The 19947-nt window shown below is 39.6% G+C and overlaps 2 protein-coding genes across 3 annotated transcripts in view; one reads left to right on the top strand and one right to left on the bottom strand.

The window, feature by feature from the left end:
- Positions 1-14280, top strand: part of RASSF3 (Ras association domain family member 3) — a 63223-nt gene extending 48943 nt beyond the window's left edge. For both annotated transcript variants that reach the window (XM_063133936.1, XM_063133938.1), the window contains 4 exons: positions 6503-6610; positions 7380-7653; positions 9298-9413; positions 10419-14280. In XM_063133936.1, the coding sequence (XP_062990006.1) occupies positions 6503-6610; positions 7380-7653; positions 9298-9413; positions 10419-10568 (648 nt within the window). In that variant the 3' untranslated portion in view covers positions 10569-14280. The remainder of the gene's footprint in view (positions 1-6502; positions 6611-7379; positions 7654-9297; positions 9414-10418) is intronic.
- A 910-nt stretch (positions 14281-15190) lies between these two features.
- GNS (glucosamine (N-acetyl)-6-sulfatase) overlaps positions 15191-19947 on the bottom strand; it is a 31299-nt gene continuing 26542 nt past the window's right edge. Inside the window, exons 13-14 of the mRNA XM_063133935.1 lie at positions 19512-19672; positions 15191-18730 (exon numbers count right to left, since the gene is read on the bottom strand). Of these exons, the coding sequence (XP_062990005.1) occupies positions 18655-18730; positions 19512-19672 (237 nt within the window). The 3' untranslated portion in view covers positions 15191-18654. The remainder of the gene's footprint in view (positions 18731-19511; positions 19673-19947) is intronic.

Here is a 19947-nt window from a genome sequence, read left to right as displayed (position 1 = left end):
AGAGTGGGAAGAGGGATACTGGGCATTAGGATTCCAAGTAGATGAGGCAGGAAGGGTTCTGTAGCAGCACTTCATGGGTTGTTTAACCCATGAATTGCCAGGGTACAATGGGAGCAAGCACGCATGTTGCCTCCCATGTACTCACCGCTTCTGTTTTACATCCGACCTGGCATTCTGGGTTGTTTAGCGTTAAACAACTTAAGAATTTTAACCCTAGTCGCTCCGGCCTGGCCACAGCTAACTAATGGCCACAGCTAGCCATTACATGAGAAACAGATCAGCCATTTCAACTCAAGATAAGTTCATTTATCATTCCACAGTGACATGACTAGGGCAATGGTAGAATGTTCAGCGGTACAGATGTAAAATTCCCAGAAATTTTGAAAAAAATGGGGGTGGCCCCTTGGGGGGGGAAATGGGAAATTTTTGGAAAAATTGAAAAATAAACTATTTTTTAAGTGTTCTTTACAGATATAAAGCCACTTCGTTATGTTAGGTACCTACAATTGTATTCCATATAACTTTGTTAGCTCATAACATTATCATTACAATTAAAGCAAATATAAAAGCAAACTCAATAAATATATAGTTATTGTCTGAATAGACTATACGTTTAAATTTATTATACCAAGCAAGGTAATTTTATGAGAAAATAAAATTATACGTAATGTGTTCTTGGTTCCTATTTTATGTATGACTGGAGGGAACTTCAGCAAGTAGTCCCTGAAACATCTGAATCATCCTAGAAACTGGGAAAAAAAACAGGACATGCTGAAGGTAGAATGATATCCCGCATCTGTTCCCATCTGTGATGAATTGTTGGGGTGGATTTTTGTGAAATCTGGTCTGAAGGAAAAGCTAGAGAGAGCTTTTAGCCGGGGAAGAGTCTCTTACCTATTAGGAATGGTAGCCAAGCATTTAAAAAGTATTTTCTCCCATGGTTCATAATTTTGGGAAATTTTATATTTCTAATTTTCCTATAAAAGTCTTCCTATTAAAATGTTTTTTAAACAAAAATATTAGGGAGTAATGATTGGGTAGAAATATATGAACATCTCATCTTAAACATTTTATTCATCATTATAAAAGAAAAAATTTCATAATCCAAAATTGTTCAGTTTTTCAGGTGGAAAAAAAATCCGTGGGTGGGTGGGGAACAGAGTGTAGGAGGGTCTGCCATGGAATAACTGCTTCTTTGTAAGAGCCCCCAAAGTGTGCTACTGCATCACAGCCAGCCAGCCAGTGGGTAGTGTTTGGTGTTCATTGGGTGGATAGCTCCCATGTAGGCTAGTCTGAGCTTCTTGGAGGAAAAGGGGATGCAAAATGTGATAACTAGACTTTCCGGGTTCGAATCCAGACACACTCACACAGAGAACAAAGGACATCATTCTAGGGTGCTGAACATGTGACAGGATTCTGATCAGAAAGGTGTGTCATATAACTTACTCATTTACATGCAAAGTTGTTTTGAATAATTTACAAAAGACTGTATGATGAGCCTGTACAAAAGTTATGTTCCGGGCAAAATAAAAAACTCTTTTCATTTTTGGTAACCTGCTGTGCCTCTTGATGTAAATCAAGTGCCAGGAGTCTAAATGCTGTTCTTGCAGTTTAGCTTTCAAACTTTAAACAACCAACTCTGTTTAGAACTGGGTTCCATGCCAGCAGTTAAAACACAGCCATATAGGGTATGACAAAACCGGTGGTTTTGGAATGAGATCATGATAAACTTGTTCGGTTACTTTAGTATCACAAGTACATATAAGTCTCTTTCATTTACTCTCTCACACACAGGCAGACACAAACAAATTATGTTACATTTTTAGTGCTCTTTATATCATGACTTTCTGTAGTAGAAATTTCCACAGTAGGTTGCATGAAATCAGGCTGCTTGCTCTCCCAGGATGTCACAAAACTAGCTCATATATAAACAGGTTTTGATTGCAGTAAGTGTGTGACTGTGTTTGATATAAATGTAATGATTACTATATGCTTTTAGACCTCATCTTAGCTTTACCCCTTTAAAATGTTGGTTATCACCTATAAAGCCCTATATGGCTCGGGTCCAGGTTATCTGAAAGACTGTATTCTCCCTTACGAGCCTGCCCGTCCTCTGAGATCTTCAGGGGAAGCCCGTCTCTCAGTCCCACCACCATCGTAGGCAAGCCTGGTGGGAACGCGGGAGAGGACCTTCTCAGTGGCTGCTCCAGTGCTCTCGAACTCTCTTCCCAGGGAAGCTAGACTGGCTCCCTCCTTGATGTGCTTTAGGAGGCAGGCAAAACCTTTTTTGTTCCGGCAGGTCTTTGGTGAATAATCTGGACCTCCATCTATGCCTAGGACTTTTAAAATTGTTATGTATTTTAAATGTTTTGATATTGAAACATGTTTAATTATATTTTTAACTTGAATATAGGTTTATAGGTTTTAACTCTATATGTTTGAATTTTGTAAAGCCGCCTTGAGGCCTATCATTGGGCAAAAGGCAAGATACTACTACTACTAATAATAATAATATCAAGAACACCAGATACAAGTTTGTCCCATTGCCCCCATTCATATGATCTGATCAAGTAATGCTTTTAGTGGTGAAAGCTTTGAGAAACTGTTGAAGTGGTGGAGAACTTGTGATGCTACAGATGTTTTGGCCTCCAGCTCACACCATCCCTCACCATTGGCCTGGGTAGAGCTGATGAGAATTGTGGGCCAAAACAGCAAGAAGGCCAGAAGTTGCTCACCTTTGGCCCTGAGTGTTTGGTATTACCAGAATTCGATGTTCCTAATGGCTTTTAGAATAGCCAACACACAAAAATGTTAGGAGTTAGGATCTTGATACACATATAAATTTAGGGGTGTGCACGGAACCCCCCCCCGCTCCGCTTCTCTTCCAGATCCGCGATTTGCGGATCGGGCCACTTCGCTCCGCCCCCGCTCCGCCCATGCCCGCTCCGCTGCGGAGCTCTGGATCCGGATCGGAGCTCCGTTTTTCCCCCCATAGGCTTGCATTAAGCTAAAAAAGTATACAACTTTTTTTCTGTGAAAGTTAGAAACCTCACGTTTGGCACCATGACACCTCATGGAGGTATACACACGCACGCCAAGACTCAAGGCAATCCCATCATCCCCTGAATTTTGGGGAATTTATGAAAATCCAATACCCCATTCACACCCCTTTCGATAGCTCCGTCAATTTGCATGTTAAAAACCTCAAACTCACCACCATGATAGCTTATCCAGGGATGCACACGCACGCCAAGACTCAAGGCAGTCCCATCATCCCCTGATTTTTGGGGAATTTATGAAAATCAAACACCCCATTCACACCCCTTTCGATAGCTCCGTCAATTTGCACGTTAAAAACCTCAAACTCGCCACCTTGATAGCTTATCCAGGGATGCACACGCACGCCAAGACTCAAGGCAGTCCCATCATCCCCTGATTTTTGGGGAATTTATGAAAATCCAACACCCCATTCACACCCCTTTCGATAGCTCCGTCAATTTGCACGTTAGAAACCTCAAACTCGCCACCATGATAGCTTATCCAGGGATACACACGCACACCCAGACTCAAGGCAGTCCCATCATCAACTAATTTTTGGGGAATTTATGAAAATCCAACACCCCATTCACACCCCTTTCGATAGCTCTGTCAATTTGCATGTTAGAAACCTCAAACTCACCACCATGATAGCTTATCCAGAGATACACACGCACGCCCAGACTCAAGGCAGTCCCATCATCCCCTGATTTTTGGCGGGGCTTAAACCTGCAGACATCTCAATGGGGCCATTTCAAAGGAAATCCCAAGATGCCATGAATTGGGGAGTAGAGATAAACCTATATGAATCTTCTTCCACACTTGAAAAATGGATTTGGAACTTCCAAAACTCTAAGTGAGCGCAGGAAGGACTTCTCCCCTGAGTCAAAGCCAGACACACACAACATCCCTGCGAGGCGGGCAGGGGAGGAGGGAGGGAAGGCAGGCAGGCAGCAGACATTTCTGGGGGCATAAGGAAGTGAGCCAAGGATAAGCCAGTAATGCATATAAAATGGAATAAATAAATAAACAAAGGAGGGGTGGAATTAAAAGCAGCAGTGTTGCTGAAATAAACAAGAACTTTTTTTAAAAGGCTATATCTGTCTTTTACCAGCAATAGGGGGACGTGCCCAGGGGAGGGGGAAGCAGCTGCCAATTTGACTGGTCCTAGTGACCAGTCTTTTAAGAAGCAACGCTGTCAGTTCAACTCATGAAAGCCATTGCTTCACCACGAGAGCTCTGAGGAGTAGAACTCTCACTTCAACTCATGATAGGCATTGCTCCACCGGGTTACTCTCTTTGGAGGGCTCTGATTGCCCTCCAAGTACAGGAGAGAGTGGGGGCACGTCCACATGGGATGCCCTAGGGGAGCTCATCCCCTTGCACCACATCTTTTCAGTTGTTCCCCAAAGTTAGGGTGGGTAGCAGTGCTGTGTTTCTATCTCTTATTATTGGCTTAGTATATGATTTCAGGTTGTGTTTGTGCATTTGGTGGGGCTACTGTTTTAAAATACACTGGGAAAAGTCCGTTCAGACTAAGAAAGAGAAGTTCCCAGAATCCCAAGTTACCCGTTTTGCCTATCCCTTCCTCCAACTTTGAGATCATGTGATCATGACCGGGAGTTGACTCTGCCCCTCAGCCCTTCGGAAAAGGTATTTTTCCTGCTGGTTTTTTAAAAAATTCTAGCACACGAACCGCAGCACACAGAGAGCTGAGAGTAGGCTCAAAATGACCCCCATCCACAACTCTCCAAGCACAAGAATTTTCAGAAAGATAGCTTCAAAAACAACACAGTTATCCCCCTTTCTTTTCCACAATGCAATCCTATGGGCGAAATGTTTCAAGATGGCGATCGGATCGGACCACGGAAACCGGAGCGCTCCGAAAATGGGCGCTTCTCTTCGCCTTGCTTCTAGGGGTCCGCGGTCCGCTTCTACTCCGCCTCTGGGCAAGGCGGAGCAGGCCAATTCGCTCCTGCTTCTACGCTTCTAATCGGAGCGGAGCACATGCCTACATATAATGAAGTGGACGCAGTTTGTTTGAAGCATTCATGTCCAATATCATTCCTGGCCATGTTTTGAGTATCTTGGTTCTGTATTAGATGTGCAGGACTAGATAACTTTTAAACTAAGACAATTAAATAGATGTTTCAGTTCACTAAAGTTGAGAGCTAAAACAGTTTCATACTATATATGGTATTTGTGCAAATGATGGAAAACGTATTTATATCATTACTTTTTAGCATGGGTTGAGAAAAATGCTTTTTTCATATATATCCTTTGTGTAAGGAATGGATTTATAGTGGACTGCAAGAATCAATATGCCACTTGCAATAAATACCTTGGGAGCGCTGGGATCTTTCTTTTACAGCAAGGCTATATCTGGCTAGTGGAAATCCAATAAGTATTAAGTAGCCATGTAATTAGTGCCTCTTCATAATTGCTTTTGAGTTATTTGGTGGGCAGGATCTCATTTGGGGGAGAAACGACCCCCTCCCCCGGAGAGCCTAAAGATTAAGGATTCATCTTCATTTGAAGAATGCTAAAAACACACACACACACACACACCCCAAGGTCTTCATTTGAAAAATGCTAAAATGCTTTGGTTGGGGTCCTAGACAGTGGGTTGGATCGCACGACATGAGAGCCTGCTGTGGGTAATTTGTATCCTGTCCTTCCAAGGACCTCAGAGACATTTAGCTTTGCACCATGGCTCTGTTGGTTAGCTCACGTTAGAGCTAAGCAGACATTTGAACAGGGCGTTTTGAATCATGCCTCCATATCATCACTTATACTATTCTGTTTCTCCATTTGCAAGCCCTTTTATAATGCAGTTGCTATGACTTGTACTTCTGCATCTTGTCCAAAGCCTAGAAATTCACCTACTCATTGCATGTCCTGAAGTGTGTGTGTATGTGCCCTTTTAGGCTTCAGATAATACAGAACTGTGCTGAGTAGAAGTGTAAGAGACTTATTCTTCCGCTCCATCTCATCTAAAGCCATGTGATAAGAGGTACACTGCAGACATACATAAACATGTATACGTCTGTAGCGTGGAATGTAAATGGAACACATACAGTTACACTGTAGCCTTGGTATATAGCTCTATATTTTAACAAGTTTTTCTGTACAATACTAGACTTTTTAGATACTCAATAGACAACTATTATTAATAAAGTGCTAGAGTGGTGGAATAGTTGGAGTATTGGTCTGGGACTTGGGAGATCTAGATTCTAATCCCTAGTTGGGCATAAAGCTCACTGGGTGACTTTTGGCCAGTCACTGACTCTTAGATGAGGATAAAATGGAGAGGAGGAGGACCATGAAAGCTGGCTTGGGTTCCTTCCAAAAGAAAAAGAAAAAAAAGTGGGATATAAATGTAATAAATAACTAGCATTTATTGTAAATAATATTATGTAGTACATTTTTTCTGTATCTTTGAAATCCTCCATCTGTTTTGATTTAGGATGTCCAGAAAGAAAGAGAAACTCACAGTTACCTCACCAAAGAAGCAATCAAGGAAAAAGTCCAAATGTACAATTCAGATGTTACAGACAAGCTAAAGATGACATTGGTAAGACTTCTATATGATTTTTATTTTGAGTAGTTGCAAAAAGGTGGATGGAGAGCTACATTAAATCATCCCTGTAGTGTTTTTGGCAAGTGAACTTAGAAAATATGTTTATATTACAGTATACTAATACTACCAGTATTTATTTCTCCACCTTGTGTGTATTTGTGCTTAAAATACTCCTAAGCTTCATGCAACCATTATGGATCCACCATAACGGTTTCCAGTCTAATTAGCCAGACGACAAAAGGAAGATGGAATAAGGAGGAAAGATAAAAACAAGTAAATTCAGGCACCAGCTCTTACTTAATGACCAGGCAGTATAATCATTAGGAGGCTGCCTTATACTAAATCAGACCATTGGTCCATCAAGCCCTGCATTGTTGGCACTGACTGGCAGCAGCTCTCCAGAATTTCGGGAAGGAATGTTTCCAGCTCTGCCTGGAGGTACTGGAGATTAAACCTAGGACCCTCTGCATGCAAATCATGTGCTCTACCACTGAGCCACGGCCCCTCCCACTGTGAGACAATTGTGGGAGGGTGGGATCTAAATGGCAGTCTCTAAAGTAGACCTCTTTCTCTCTCTCTCCCTCTCTCTCTCTCTCTCTCTCTCTCTCTCTCCCTCTCTCTCCCCCCTCCCTCTCTCTCCCCCCCCCCTCTCTCTCTAGCAGCCAGGAGGAAATGTAATCTATTCTTTGAGCTTCTAGATATTTGGAGAACATGAATGCTATTTTGTTGTGTGTGTGTGTGTGTGTGTGTGGTTATATTTTAGAACTCCAGCGGAGTATACACTGGCTTCATCAAAGTTCAGATGGAACTGTGCAGACCCATCACAGTACGGGATTCTATGAATCCAGGGAAACGCATCAACAACCACCACCACAACGAGGCAACTTTCTATTTGCCTAATGGCTACATGAATACTCTTCATATCAGCAGTACTAACACTGTCCGTGAAGTTATTGAGGCCTTGCTCAAAAAGTTCCTGGTGGCTGATAACCCTGCCAAGTTTGCACTTTATAAACGTTGTCACAAAGAAGATCAAGGTATGCAACTAGATCTTTTGAATGTTGGTGAAGAAATGAGCAAGGTGGGTGGGCTAGAGAAAGAGGTTCAGTTTCTTATATCCACTCTCTGTCATATTTGGGAGTTAAACCATGATTTTTGAGAGTGGAGGGTCTTGGGAAAGATTAGAGTTATTTATTCAGCATAGTGGACTGATTTTAAATGAAGACAAAAGATCAATATATATTGTATATTCATCTGTTTCTTGTATACTAACGGGTTGCTGTGCAAGTTAAAAACATACGGGTTTGCAACTAAAGAGGCTCTGTACAACCTAGCTGCTTCATAACACCTTTAGTCAAAGGGCATGTCTAGACCAGGGGAGGGAGGAGAAAGGATCTTGCAATGTTCTGCTCGCAAGATACTCCCCTTTGTCTAGACGCACGCGCGACATCCTGGGAGGAAAGAGGGATGTCGTGCCCACCATTTTCTTTTTTTACAGAAGGATGAGCGCACATGCGCTCCAACTAAAAGTTAGTTTTTGTTTTTTTAAAAAACGCTCCCCCCTGATGGGCATGGAGCGCCTGAAGAGCTCCATGCCCTGTGCCCAGTTCCCACCTCCTCGCATTTACTTGCGAGGAGGCGGGACGAAGCCAGGACGGGTGCCCACATCTCCTGCAATCTCGGGGTGATCCTGAGTCAGCGGTAAGAATTGGGCTAAAAGGGATCCCCTGTGCTAAATGGAGGGATCCCCTGTGCGTCATCTGGACACACAGGGACAATCCCCAGGATAACAATTGGTCTACACATGCCCATAAAGCCTCATTCAAAATGGTATCTGCTCAGAGCAGGAGTGGACAACTTTTGGGGGACTGGGGGCCCTTTCTACATACGCACACAGGCCTCACTCCTGCCATTGAATTATCAAATTTTGGGATGCAGCACTGGCAGACAAATCACCTATGAAGCCTTCAAAAGAATAAATGCATCTCTTTTTCTCTCTCTGGCCACAGAGATGTGAATGATCCTTTTGCAGCCATTCGTTCATCCCTTCCATAATCAAACCATGAAGCCTCTAATTAACCATTGTTTCCTGGTTCATCCAAACCAGAAAACTATGGTTATCAGTTTCAGAACAATCTGGGATATTGAACCATATTTTGAAGTTATTTCAATATCCTGGCTTGTTTTGAAGCTGGTACCTATAGTTTCTCAGTTCTAAATAAGAGGCTTCACTGCTTCCCTATAGTTAACTAGCTTTCTGTCTTGAAACACATTTCCCCTCCTCTATATTATCTCTATTGTATATATAGTTTTGGACAGTTTTTTTCTTCTGTTTCGGATTTGTTTCATACAGTTGTCATGAAGCTCACTAATTCTCAATCTAGCCTACCTCGGAGGGTTGTTGTAAAGATAAAAGGGTGCAGGTCAGGGGTCATGTATGCAGCCTCGAGCTGCTGGGAGGAAAGGCAGGAGATTAATGCAATGAACCATGCAGTAAATTACCGAATTATAATTCTTCATATGCATCATTCTATCATAGCTGGGTCATAATTCTCCATTTGTATAATGTAGTAATATTTTAGTTTTGGGGTCTTTTATGCATGCATGCATTTTGGTCCTAGTTCAACAGAGATCTTGTACACATTTCTACTTTTTTTCTTTTGTAATCTTCTTGTCTACAGTTTATATGTGCAAGCTCTCCGAAACTGAACATCCTCTTTATTTGCGGTTGGTGGCAGGCCCAAGAACAGACATGCTTAGCTTTGTTCTGCGTGAGCATGAAACTGGAGAGGTCTTGGTAAGTTGCATCTGCTTTCCTAGTATCAAATAGCTTGGAAGGGTTCTTAAGGATCCTCAAGTTGCCAGAATTTCTGATTAGATATGTACCGTTTCCAATAGATGCTTGCCAAGTGTACACACAAAAAGGAGCTGCTTGTTTGTCAATTAAAATCCAATCCCTGTTTTAAGAGTTTTCATTATCTGTAATAGCAACACAAATGAAAGTGACGGGTTGAGTCTTTACTACAAGCAGAAGGGTACTTCTGCAACAGATCTCTTCTTCTTCTTCCCTTCACTCCTCAAAAAGTTGTAGTTTGATCAATTTTTTTTTTAATGAATCAAACTTCTCCAGCTTTAGATGTAACACAGAACTCTGGTCAAAAGTAAAAAGAGGAAGTAAAAGAAAATTACTTGTAAGCAAGGCTCATGTAGGCTTGTTCCCCTGCATATCGTTACATGTGACCTTGGCCATTGAGGGAATTGGTTTGCCTCAGAATTTATGTATTAAGAAAATCATGTATTTTATTGAATTGCAATGTGTGTTTTTCTCTTCCCACTCTTAAAAAAAACCCCGCCCAGTCCATATTCAGCCGGTTCAGTTGCTTTTTTGGGTGTAATGTTTGAGATTTGTAAGATTTTGTGTTTCTTTTTACTTTGGGAAAAATGTATTTATATACTTCTTAGCTGCTTTTCAAGAGTGTGATCTTCTAAAGGCAGTTTACAGTATAAAAGCAGTAAGTCAGTATCAAAATAATAAAATTCCTAATATATAAACAATTTAAAAATAAGTCATGTTGCTGCTGTTTCAAATATCTAACAGCAACATGGAAGGATTTGGTAGAGGTTTATCTGTTCATTTCATGTATCTTTGGACAACAGAGCCCATAGACTTTTGGGTTTCTGTGCTTTAGTAAACCAAATAAAATGAGAATTGGAACCCTGCCTCATCAATTGCTATTGGATACTTTTGTTACATGCATTTACTTTACCTTTTTTCTTCTTTCTTTTCTTTTTCTTTTTGCAGTGGAACGCCTTTAGCTTTCCTGAACTACAGAACTTCTTGCGTATACTGGACAAGGAAGAAGATGAGCAATTACAAAACTTAAAAAGACGCTATGCAGCATACAGAGATAAACTTGAAGAAGCCCTTGGTGGGGTTTGGAAACCAGGTTAAAATGGAGCCAAAGAACACTCAGGAAAAATGTGGATTACCAAATATTGAGTAGCATGCCAAATCAAGTACCCAAAACAGGAGTAGTTGTCTCTTTAAAACAGATGACCATTTTAGTATCATAGAGGAGGTTCCGTAAATTGACGTACTTGACGTCTTGCATGTAGAAACAAAGAAAAACTGCAATATTTGCAGTTATCTGTTGCATGTGCTTCATGAGTCTTTACCAGATTGTGTCATGCTAGCTGTGATTGTATGACAAATCTGCTTTCAAAGACACTATGAAACAGAGAAATTCTTTGGTTTATTGTTACTTGTTATTAAAGCAAAGGGTGTGCAAATGTAAATTTTATTGAAACCCCAAACTCAGTTTTGAATAAGAATCAGTGCACTATTTGATATACAAATTGATTTGCACTACCTTTCTTCAAATATTTCTCTGTAATTTTGCAAAACAAATTATTTTTATATGCAGAAGGGATGAAAAATGTGTTCCAAATGTTGTGTAGAGGACGTTCAAGCAATCTGAACTGAAGAAGGTAGAGGGGAAGTTGGAAAGAAGGGAAGAGGTAGAGAAGTGAGGATGTAGAAACGGAAGAGAGAAAAAGTTGTTTTGCAAGTTGGTTAGTGTATTGGATAAGAGAGTTGAGCATTTATGCTGTTTTAGTATTACTGAAATTAATATATTCAATGCTATTATTGAGATAGGATTTACTAAATATAGTGGAAACAACTCATAAGGACTATGTTTCATGAGTAAAACATCAGCATGAAAGAATTAACCCAGAATTCTTGGAATTACTGAATGTCCAAAGATGAAGTTGAATTTATCTCAGCACAAACGTTTACTACTTAAAAAGAGATAACATAGTGTCATCCTACATCAAAGAAAGACAAAATTCTTCCTTCTGTATGAAGCAGGCTAGCAGAAATCTAGTGTTTGTATGTATATTACTTTGTGCTGTGAACAACTTATCTATGGTTTTAGTTTGTTTTAAACTGTAAGTGTTTCAAAAGCTGCCTAGGATTCTGTATGATGCTAAATTTAAAAGCAAGGTAAATTCTATAGGAGGTGAAGGAGGAAGAATTTTGATTCTGAGTAACTATTTTTCCCCCAAATGTTTTTTTTATCTAAAGTATGTATGGTGAGTGAAACCAAAGAAATGGGTGTGCAATACATATTTTTATAAAAATGTATAACAATACATGCTTTTAAGTTTTATATGTACAGCCACCCAGGGGAACAATGATTGACTTGGGATAACTTTAATTTATATACTTTAATAAATCATGGTCAGCTGTTGCTTTCCCCTCCTAATTATTTGGATATTAATTTTGAAATTTCTGTGGAATATCTACCACTATGGGGACACCTGGTGGGTACTATATTGAACACCAAGATGTATATTCTCTTGGAGAAGAGTGCCTTCATTTTGAACTTTGGCTGCTTTCCACCCTCCAAATATTGAAGTTTGAGGGAAATTCTAATTTTTAAATTTGCCAAGACAATCTTGATATATTGAAAGTGTTACCAGTAAATTAGAAGTAGAATTAGTTACCAGATAATCAATGACATATCTTGTTTGGAGTTTTATTTCACGTGTAGTACTGTAGTACTTTGTGTGTGTCTTTATTGGAGACATAACCAAAATCATGTAGGATAGTGGTGCAGGGAATGCTTGACTTCGGTTAGAATTATTTTTCTACAAATATTATGTCACCTGATCATTTTACACATTTTTGCTCCCAGGTGCCAGCCACCCCAAAGCCCTTACCTGTGTTCATGGAAGTACTAACGTTTAAACACTTCTTACTTAAATGTCTCACCTAGTCATGCACAAAGTATGCACCCTAGCTCCCAACAAAGAGATCGTTATTGCAGAGAAAGTATGCTTTGCACACAATTGAGCAATGCCTGTGGCAAGGTTTATACAAGCATTGCTTTTGTATAAAGCATCACCAAAGGAAAGGGCTTTTTCACTACAGCTGAGCTGAAAGTTTTCAGTGGAGCTGAAAAGGGGGGAGAGGTGAGGCAGTTTTCATCCCTACGTTCACCAGTTTTGTTCCTACTTTTGCATTTTTCATTCACTCTCCCCACTGTTGGGTGCTGTTTCTTTTTGAAGTGCCACTTTCCCCCTTCATTTCCAGATAGGACTCATTGCTTCTAAGGGCATGGCTAGACGAGGGGGGCGATCTCGTGATTTTATGACCATGAGATCATCCCCCTCAGTCCACACGCGGAAGAGGACATCGCACCCGCCATCTTTAAAAAAAAGAAACAGGAGCTGTAGCTCACTAGCGCACCAGCGCAAAGGTAAATGATTTTTTTAAAATAAAAGCCCCGACCCCGCTCCCCCCCCACCCCGATGGGCACGGAGCACTTGCAGAGCTCAATGCCCTGTGCCCAGTTCCTAGCGTTTACTCACGAGGAGCCAGGACTATACCGGGATGGCTGCCCACACGGTCTCAGGATCATCCCAGGAACCACAAAAATGTGTAGGGCCATATCCTGGGAGGATGCAGGGATCATCCCTCCCTGCTCGACTATCGCCCTGTCTAGACATGCCCTAAAAGCATACATCCTCAAGCCAAATCAGAGTGAGGGCAGGAACAGTGCTTCCTACCCACTATCCGTAAGCAGTTTTTCCATTCCTGCGCTCTGATTTGGATTCAGAATGGATACCATTGGAGTTAAGAGTAAAGCAGCCTTCTCCAACCTTCAGATGTTCAGGACTACAACCTCCTAGATTCCTGATCATTGGCCATTATTGCTGGGGATGATAGGACTCGAAGTCCAAAACATTTGGAAAGGTACCAGGTAGGAAAGTTGGGAAAGAGTAAGATAGTGATGCTTCCTGCTTGAAAAGGCACTTAAGACAGTAATGGTGCCCAGCAATAGCAGAAAGAGGAAATGCTGCTGCTGGTAGGTATAGAGAGAAATTTGCCCTGATTTGTGTTCATACCCTTTCACATTCCTGCCAAAATGGCCTTCAGGAGTGAGAAAGTGGGAGAGAGTACATTTCAGCTGAGCTCTTCTGCCATAGCCTGCATGTGAGGGCAGTTAAAACCAACCCTAATTCACTTAGGGCACAATCGTATGCCAGCTATGGAATCCTGTGAGTTGTTTAGACAGAAAAAGTCCTATATGCATAGGATTGCACCCTTAATTGTATTCATGTCATCAAAAGCTTAATGTTTAGAACTTTATGATGCTCAGATTTAAATATTGCTTTTGAATCAAGAAATGGCAATGTACATGTATGTGAATTTTGAAAAATTATACTTGAATTTTTATGTGTTTCTTTACTCAAATCTTTATAGACTAGAGCTTTGAGTAGGAAAAACAAGAGTTTGTATTAGCCCAAGCATTTTTAAACTTAAAATACACTGGTTACTACAGCTAGTTTTTTTTAATGTAATTTAAAGTCAGTGGTGACCTAAAAGTTCAATGTTTTAAATGTAGGATTTAATTTTAATTTTGTTTTAGTTTGATTCAACCTGTCAAAATTATTGCAAAACTTATTTGTTGACCATTTGGTAATATCTGGATGAAGACTGAAATGAGGGGCAATGTGGAAAACACTGAAATTATGTTTGAGGGTTTTTTTTTCCTTTTGAAAAACTGTACTATTTATTATTCTGAAAATCTTTTTTTTATATGGAAGCTTTGATTCCCTTAGAAGCTCCTAAAATAGCAAGTTGTTGTTCCATCATTAAAGCTGAAGTTGACATTGGTATGTTTGTTTCCATTGTTAATTTGAAACGCTCTTGATTGCTCCAAACACTCCCTCCTCCACCTACTCTTTTGTCCCTTGCACCACTGATAATCTTGGGTAGAAGTGGGGTGCCTAGACTCAGTTCCCCATACGCCCAAATTGCTCATAAATGCTTGACACTGATCAAATGACGGGGTAACTTGATATAGGAGTCTCCTTGTGCCCGTCTGATCCAGTAGCAACTAGAAGTTATTTTAGCACTGGATCATGTATGGTAGGGTTGGGGCAATAGATAACATTTATAACGTTGCTAATCCTGAAACAAACTTCTACACAAAGCACTACAGTTTTCTGTATACACAGTGTAGAAATAAAACAGAACACATTTAAAGTTGTGTTCTAGGGTGGCAGGGGTACCTGGAAGCTGTTTTTCCTAATTCCAGAGACGTAGAGTTATAGTGTGACTGCTTAGAAAACACCCTCTCAATATGTTCAGCCTTCTCCAACCTGGTGGCCTGGAGATATGTACTCCAACTCACATCATCCCTAAACAGTGTGGCACAGACCCCAAGGACAGAATGATGTGCTTACAGTCACATAGCAACAATTTTGTAATTTCAACATTGGCCAGGGAATGGGTTTATTTATCAGGACATTGTGCCATTTGTTGCCAGGCGGTGTGTGTTTTTTAAAAAAATTAAAAAAACTAAGCCTACCATTTTTTGGCAGGAAAGCCAGACACAAAACAAATCAATCCATCAAGAAACTATAAATCCCCCACCCCCTAAATCAGCTCATCCCACGTGTCAAAGAACTGGCTATCTACTAGAATAAATGGCTGCTCAATTATTCCGATGTGTACGTTTCACAACCTAAAGTATGCCATTAATTTTAATTCTCAAACAAATGTGTTATAGACAGGATTTAATTACTGAAAAGTGCAGCAATATACAGGGTCCTTCAAAGGGCACTTTCTAAACAATATTACAGTTCATAAGAAAACAAATTTACAGAGATGTCATAATGCATTAAGAGAACACATCAGGATTAGGAAAAGAAATATAGTTACCCTTAAAGAAAACTGAACAGCCAATATCATGGCTTCAAGCAGCATTTACAAACAAAATACCTGTACTAGATTTTTGTATTTATCGGTATTGGTGGAGGCGGCAGGGAGAAACCAAGCACTAGAAAACCTTGTCAAATAAGTACAATGGCTATCTATTCATATGTATCTCACCAGATAGACCTCCGGGATAATTTGCCTTTTAAAGAATTTGAATCAATTTAGGGTTGTTGTTTTAAATGACGAACATCCAATATTAATGCAGTGTGGGAAAACATTACTTAATCCTAAAATCAGTTCCAGTTCAATTAATACAAGTTATTTATTGGTTATCCAAAATGCATTTACTTCTGCTAAGTGCTTTGCACAAGAGAGAAGTTACGTAAAATCTAATTTAGAATTGAAGTCAACTCAGTACTGCTTCTTACGATATATGGCAGCCACTCCATGTGACAAACAGTTGCACGCGTACCAGCTTGTCAGGCAGATTAAGTCCCCACTGCATGGTTTGTTGCCTTAACACTGCCAAGCAGGTCTTAAAGTATGAGTGAGTTGCTGTCACATTTTATATACAACTAATACTCGGTAAGGCCTCTGTTGGTATCCAACAGTTGAATAGCAACTTTATGGTAAAGTGCAAGCAGACAACAGCCAAACTCAAATATCTTACCTAATGGAACATACAGAATGTCACCATTTATAATTGTCATTTTGCAAAATGATCTGTCGGGTTACTATGGTAAATGTTTAGCAGCAAGGATGGGGCAGAAGTAGGTTTCCAGTGGTGTACCATCAAATCCAAATCTGTATGTCTTTCCTCAAGTCCATTTTGTGGAAAAATCCTAAATTCTTTTTTTTAAAGTCTAATTTGCTTAATTTTGAGAGAATACATTTTTCATGTAGGAGATATCCAACCATGGATGGGTTAATTAAAATTTAACACAGTTAAAACATTTGAGATAGATTAATTGGTTCTGTAAGGTAAAGTCATTAATAAGAGTCTAATACAAAAGCAAAAAAATCAAAATCTTTCAAAAATAATCTTTTGTTCTGTGACTTAAACTTGAGGTTTGTTCCACTAAACATGCTTAAAGGAATGTTAAGTTTTGCCCCTATTCCGAGTTATCATGCATCTTTTCCTTCCAGAATAGAAAAAAGACAACTGAAGTTTATGAACAGACTTCCATAAAAATAATAGTTTTCCTTACCTCACTAGTGATTTTTTTCTTTTGTGAAACATTTAACTAGCCTCTGATTTGTTACTCTCCACCTCAATCTTTCATGCTGTTTATAGAAAGTCAATTCTGTAACTCTTATTTCCACCACAGCAATACTACAATAGCAAGTATATTTATGAAGACATTTTTTTCAAGGGAGATTTTAGAACCCAGTGCAGCTATAAAGTACAAAAATGTCATTGCATCTAAAGTGAAGGGTGCATGAATGTTTCAAGATAAAAAGTGGTCATCTAGGTAAGATTCACTTGCAAATATTTTGAATGGAACAGCTGCCATGGATACACATGTACTTTTCACACCTGGTGCAATGATATACCTTCAATTATATACCTGAATTTGTGTATCTAGGTACAATTTCTCTTCTGAGTAGCAGCCTTTATATCCAATTCAATCACTCATGGTAGCACAGTTTTCTCTTCAAAACTACACATGGGGAAATAGCTTTAGAAGTGCCTTCATATCAAAATCTCTCTGGATCTGGCAAGCTTACATGTCAGGAAGAAAGCCAAGCTTCAAGGCAAGCTTTGACAAGAAACCCTTTCCAACAAGCAATGCCCCATATGCATTCTGAGGTGGTCTTCTCAGATGAAGGTCTACCATATACCCCAGAATGTTTAAGAAACAGGTCAAGTCTAGAGCAAGCTACTTTTTTGCACACCCTACCACCTGCTAAAACACAAGCCTAGTTTTCACCTGCTTGCTCCTTGAACCCACTGTTCACCACTCCATCCCACTTAGCATTCATTTTCTAGATCATCTGGCAAAAGCAGTGTAATAGTAAATTCATATGTATTGCTTCTGACTGTTAAGTAGATATGACTGACAGAACATCATAAAGAGTTCGCAGAGGCAGGCTATGGTCTCCTGATGTTTAAGGCTATACCCTTTAAGTAGGAAGCCGGCTTATGTACACCCAATAAACAGTTTCCCACCTACAGAGAAGCTATACCTGCTTGAATAGTACAAATGACAAAGAATGCCCTCGTTTTAGAAGATGATTGGTCTGGTATTCAAGCAAATTTTAACAGGTAGTATAGTAATGGACCAACTCCTTAGGATATTAAATAATACTACTAAATATTAAAACAATGATTAACTTCTAATTGTTCAACAAGCTCTAATACCATATTTCACACATCTCCAAGCATCAAGTCTGGGCATCAAAGAAATATGTCTTACAATTCTCTGGTTTAAAGAGCTCTTAATACAGGATAAGAATAATTAACTTTTGACCCCAAAGCCACTTCCTGTGATGAGACATTGGAACCCTCTTTTCTGGTATATATTGCTACATTGGGATGTTAGATATTGGTTTTGTTTTGGGAATGTAACTTTCCCAACTAAACCATCATTCTTAAATTGTTCATTACTGTATGAAGTAGAAAATATGCTGGGTGCTAATGTTCCATTTATCTTTGGGAAAAGTGCTCATTTAGTGGTTTACTTGGCAACAATTTGAAAGCTTGATAGCTGATTATATGTAACAGGAATGTGTAACATTTGTGAGTAATAGGCACACAAGTTATAATCACATTTCCAGCTAGGTCCTGAAATGCAGAAGAAAATTAATAGCAACATCCCTGGCTAACTTAATTATACTAGGTTCAGAATATGAACACACCCAAGAAGTTTGCTGTCTCCTCTTAAAATATTATCAGGTAGTGGCTGTAACTATGGGGAAGCAGTCTGTAGTCTCGGTCTAACTAGCAGGTCCAACATAAACCTGCCCAAACTTCCTCAGGCCTGCCTCTCCATGTAGCAAGGTTTTAAATAGCTAAGCCTCAAATCTGTCATTTACGCCCAAGAGGAAAATTTGGATTCATGTCACAAGTCAACACTGTTCTTCAGGATTAACTTTTTCAGATTGATTTGGTAATCAGATCTGAGTAGACTAGGATGATCGTGTATGTAGTACACATGTATTGCACAAGGCAACCAAGATGGGGATGTAATTTTCTCCCAATAAAGCCAGCCGATCAAGTCTTTCAGATTGAGAGTGGATTAAGCAGTTCTTCTGCAGTCACTTTGAAGAAATGGACATAGGTAATGAAACAGGTTAGCAGATGCAGCTACAATGAACGTGTAAAAAGTCTGCGAGGCTGAGTTCCATGGTTGCTGAACATCAGATGTGGATTGAACTTGTATCTATAGGGAAGAAGGGATGGGGAGAAGATGAGAAAGAGTTCTCAGGCGAAATTACACAGTTTTTAAATTATGAACACACAATATATCCGAATCCAGACATGCAATAGTATGTTCTTTCTATAGTGAAACCTCTGCAGTACTACTGCTGTGCAATTTTCTTTCAAGAAACCCAAGACCCATTAAAATAAATGAAGGCTTCAAATAAATAAAGGCTTCAAAAGATGCTGTACTTGATAGAATGCTCCCAGAAGTTTCTGCAATGACATTCTAGGCTCAAAGTGTTTAAAAGCAGTGCTAACTTAATCGCGTGCAAGGTTTTCATGATATAAACAACATTCATTGTTTAAGTTTAGCCTTCAAATAAATATTGATTATTGAATTTTTAATAAATATTATTGGTTGGCTCCAAAGGTAATGGAAGTGAATGGAAGGAATGTTTCCCATCCCCTCTTCTCTGCTGCAACCACCTAGGACCCTCCAAAAAGCCTCCCTAGAGAAGTGGGGGCCCCTCCTGAACAACATGCGATGGGGTATAGGGAGATGCTGGATGGAAGAAGGATAGTAAACTTTTCTTCTGTGAACTTTATCTTTGGATCCAACATTCAGATTTATCGGATGAGTTTACCATTACAGAATATTCATGACTTTCTTCACCTACAGATTGATTTTTAAAATGTTTTACAGCTTAAACAATTCAAAGCAAACTACAGAATGTTAAAGACAAAAGTCTACACACAGTTGCAAAATTTATAAACAAAATAGGTCAGAAGTACAACTTTACCCTGGGTCAAAGACTCCTGGTGTGCGGCACGTTGTTCCAGAACAGGATTGCAACATCATTAGCCGATAGTTCATCTTCTCTAAGATTTCTTGATCAATTGTTTTTGCAATATTGGTAATCTGGTGCGGGTCTGCAGTCAGGTTGTAAACTTCGACAAACACCTTCATAAAAGTGAAAGCAGTGCCATTATACACATTCAATGTTACTGACAGAATCAAGGCAAAATACTGTGTGAGAAGATTTTCCAGAATTGTAATGTGTCTGTGCTACATTGGCAAAAATATTCACAAATTTCACACACAATATGTGCAGACATTTTTCATATGGAGTTCAAACCTAGACCTGATTTAAATAGTACTGGCAAAGTTTTATATATTTTGTAGATCCTGTTGTTCCTTTGGAAAACTTGGCACAATTTATTTGTTCTCAGAAGTCT

This window comes from Elgaria multicarinata, chromosome 9, assembly GCF_023053635.1.
Source record: "Elgaria multicarinata webbii isolate HBS135686 ecotype San Diego chromosome 9, rElgMul1.1.pri, whole genome shotgun sequence".
In the NCBI taxonomy this organism is placed as follows: domain Eukaryota; kingdom Metazoa; phylum Chordata; class Lepidosauria; order Squamata; family Anguidae; genus Elgaria; species Elgaria multicarinata.
The sequence above is the reverse complement of the archived record's forward strand: the minus strand, read 5'-3'. Positions and strand labels throughout refer to the sequence as shown.